Source organism: Myxine glutinosa, chromosome 10 (genome assembly GCF_964187855.1).
Source record: "Myxine glutinosa chromosome 10, kmMyxGlut1.1, whole genome shotgun sequence".
Taxonomy (NCBI): Eukaryota; Metazoa; Chordata; class Myxini; order Myxiniformes; family Myxinidae; genus Myxine; species Myxine glutinosa.
Genome location: NC_136270.1, coordinates 30,806,484 through 30,809,472, shown reverse-complemented (window position 1 = coordinate 30,809,472; position 2,989 = coordinate 30,806,484). Strand labels below are relative to the sequence as shown.

Genomic DNA, 2,989 nt, shown 5'->3' with positions numbered 1-2,989 from the left:
CTTCCTCCCCTGGAACCTTCCACCCATGGAACCTTCCTCCCATGGAACCTTCCTCCCATGGAACCTTCCTCCCCTGGAACCTTCCACCCATGGAACCTTCCTCCCCTGGAACCTTCTTCCCATGGAACCTTCCTCCCCTGAAACCTTTCTCCCATGGAACCTTCCTCCCATGGAACCTTCCTCCCCTGGAACCTTCCTCTTCCCCACCGAGGTAAACGATCAAATCCAAACTGACCGTAAAAACGAGCCGTGTGTGGTGTTCAAGCAGTTCATCATAGCTCCACGCGCCAGGTCAACCAGTGCCTTTCCGGACTCGACTTGCGCGAAGGGTGTTATCGGAGACTCGGTGTCCCCTCCGGGATCCTCGGATCGGTGACTCGGTGTCCCCTCCGAGATCCTCGGATCGATGACTCGGTGTCCCCTCCGAGATCCTCGGATCGGTGACTCGGTGTCCCCTCCGGGATCCTCGGATCGGTGACTCGGTGTCCCCTCTGGGATCCTGGGATCGATGACTCGGTGTCCCCTCCGAGATCCTCGGATCGGTGACTCGGTGTCCCCTCCGGGATCAGTAATGAGCGCTCAACTGTTTACTTTCCGCCAAAAGAACGTGTAGATCGACTGTTGTGCTTTACAGAAACGCACACGAACCCAAACCTTCGTGTAATTGTTGCTTACCTTGTCATTGCCATTGGTCTTCTTACTATTAAATGATTGTTGCTGATGAAATTCTTCTTCTTCGGATTTATACCTATCCAGTCCGCCAAAGACAGCAGGTTAGTTGTTGTCATTGTTACTGCCGCGCCGCACTGTCCTGCAAGCCCGAGGAGATGATGTTGTGACGTCCATCATCATCATCATGAGTGCGGAAGTGAAGGTACATCCTGTATGTACATATTGTGGTGTGTGTTGTTGTTATTACTGGGCAAGTCTGTCCCTCACTCCGCTGACAGATTTAATCAAAATATAGCATGAACCTGAAGGAGCTGGGGCTCCCACGTCGATCAGAAGAATGGACGCGACAAAAAGCTGGAATTCATCTGAGTTGCTTTATTGAAATCAAACACTCAGGCACTCTGAAAACCCGTTTATCGGTCAGCAATATATATCTATTAACCCAGGGGGTTTGCCCAGGCCCGGCGCCAGGGGGCGTGGCCCAGCGTCCTGGCTGCGGCCTGGCAAGTTGAGGGCGAGCCTGCCCGGGCATGCCCGGGCATGCCCGGGCGTCCCGACCGAGGCCTGGCAAGTTGAGCGCGGGCCTGCCCGGGCGTCCTGGACGAGCCCGGCATGGTGATCGCTCCGCGTCCTTGATAGGTGCAAGGCGATTGTGAAACCCCAGCGGCAGCCGCTACACACGTCCCCCCAGAATCGACTTGCACCGGCAGGGTCAACTTGAGGGGGGTCCTGATGACCCGGCCGAAGCGACCCCTGGCGGGTCGTGGGAGGGGGTCCGGTGAGGTGGTGGGCGGTCGAGTGGGGGGCCCCGTGGACGGGGGGCGGCCTCGCCGCGGCGGAAGGGCCACCCGTGGTGGGTGGTCGACGTCCACGTGCGCCGGCTTGAGGCGGTCCACTGCAATCCGGTCCGACCTGCCGCCGATGTCGATGACGAACGACTTGTCGTCCCGTCGCAGCACCCGGAAGGGCCCGTCGTACGGCGGCTGGAGTGGCCACCGATGTGCGTCGTGACGCACAAAAACATACTCCGCTGTGCGGAGTGCTGGGGGGACGTAGGACCGGGGGTCACCGTGGTGGGATGTCGGCATGGGGGCAAACCGTCGGGCGGCCTCCTGGAGGTCCGAGCGCTGGTGAGCTGCGGACCAGGGACTGGTAGCGTCGGGCACGAATTCGCCCGGGACGCGTAGCACCTGGCCATAGACCAGCTCGGCGGTGGATGCCTGGAGGTCCTCCTTGGGGGCCGTGCGAAGGCCCAAAAGGACCCACGGCAGCCGGTCGGCCCAACCGCCGTCTTGAAGGCCGGCCATGAGCGCGGCCTTCATGGAGCGGTGGAATCGCTCGCACAACCCGTTTGCTTGGGGGTGGTAGGCCGTAGTACGGTGGAGCTTGACCCCCAGGTTGCGGGCGACCGCGCCCCACAGCTCGGAGGTGAACTGTGGTCCGCGGTCTGACGAGATGTCCGCCGGTGCGCCGAAGCGGGCGACCCAGGTGGCGATGAAAGCCTGCGCCACGTCGGCGGTGGTGGTGGAGACGAGGGGAACGGCCTCCGGCCACCTGGTGGTCCTGTCCACCATGGTGAGCAGGTGTGTGAACCCCCGTGACGGGGGGAGGGGGCCCACCAGATCCACGTTGACGTGGTCGAAACGTCGTTCGGGCACGGTGAAAGGTGCCAGCGGGGCCTGGGTGTGTCGGTGGACCTTGGCCCGTTGGCAGGCCGTGCAGGCGCTGGTCCAATCGCGGACGTCCCGACGAAGGCCGTGCCAGACGAAACGCGCCGACACCAGCTTCTGGGAAGCTTTCCGGCCCGGGTGGGAAAGGCCGTGGAGGGAGGCGAAGATGCGGCGTTGCCAGGTGACGGGCACGATGGGGCGAGGCTGGCCTTGGGAGACGTCGCAGAGCAGGACAGTGTCCGCACAGGGGATGTCGGCCAGGCGGAGGCCCGTGTCCGCCGCCCGGAGGGCTTGCACCGTGGTGTCGGTGGTTTGGTCCGCCGCCATAAGCGCAAAATCCACGCCCAGGTGGACCGCGTTCGCGCTGGCCCGGGAAAGACAGTCGGCCTCGGCGTTGTTTTTGCCGGCGACGTGCCGGATGTCCGTGGTAAACTCCGACACGGCGGAGAGGTGGCGCTGTTGGCGGGCCGACCATGGCTCCGTGACCTTGGCCATGGCGTAAATCAACGGCTTGTGGTTGACGAACGCTGTGAAAGGTCGGCCCTCCAGGAGGTGGCGGAAATGGCGGACGGCCAGGTGTAGACCGAGGAGCTCCCGGTCAAACGTGCTGTATTTGAGCTCGTTCGGCCGGAGCTGCCGGCTGAAAA

General features: G+C 62.5%; 1 protein-coding gene across 2 annotated transcripts in view; it reads right to left on the bottom strand.

Moving 5' to 3' along the window:
• DUT (deoxyuridine triphosphatase) overlaps positions 1-1,075 on the bottom strand; it is a 19,872-nt gene extending 18,797 nt beyond the window's left edge. The window contains exon 1 of one of the 2 annotated variants that reach the window (XM_068127369.2): positions 236-1,075. In XM_068127369.2, the coding sequence (XP_067983470.1) occupies positions 236-276 (41 nt within the window). In that variant the 5' untranslated portion in view covers positions 277-1,075. The remainder of the gene's footprint in view (positions 1-235) is intronic. The other variant, XM_078785515.1, reaches the window with a different exon arrangement.
• Positions 1,076-2,989: the final 1,914 nt, after the last annotated feature.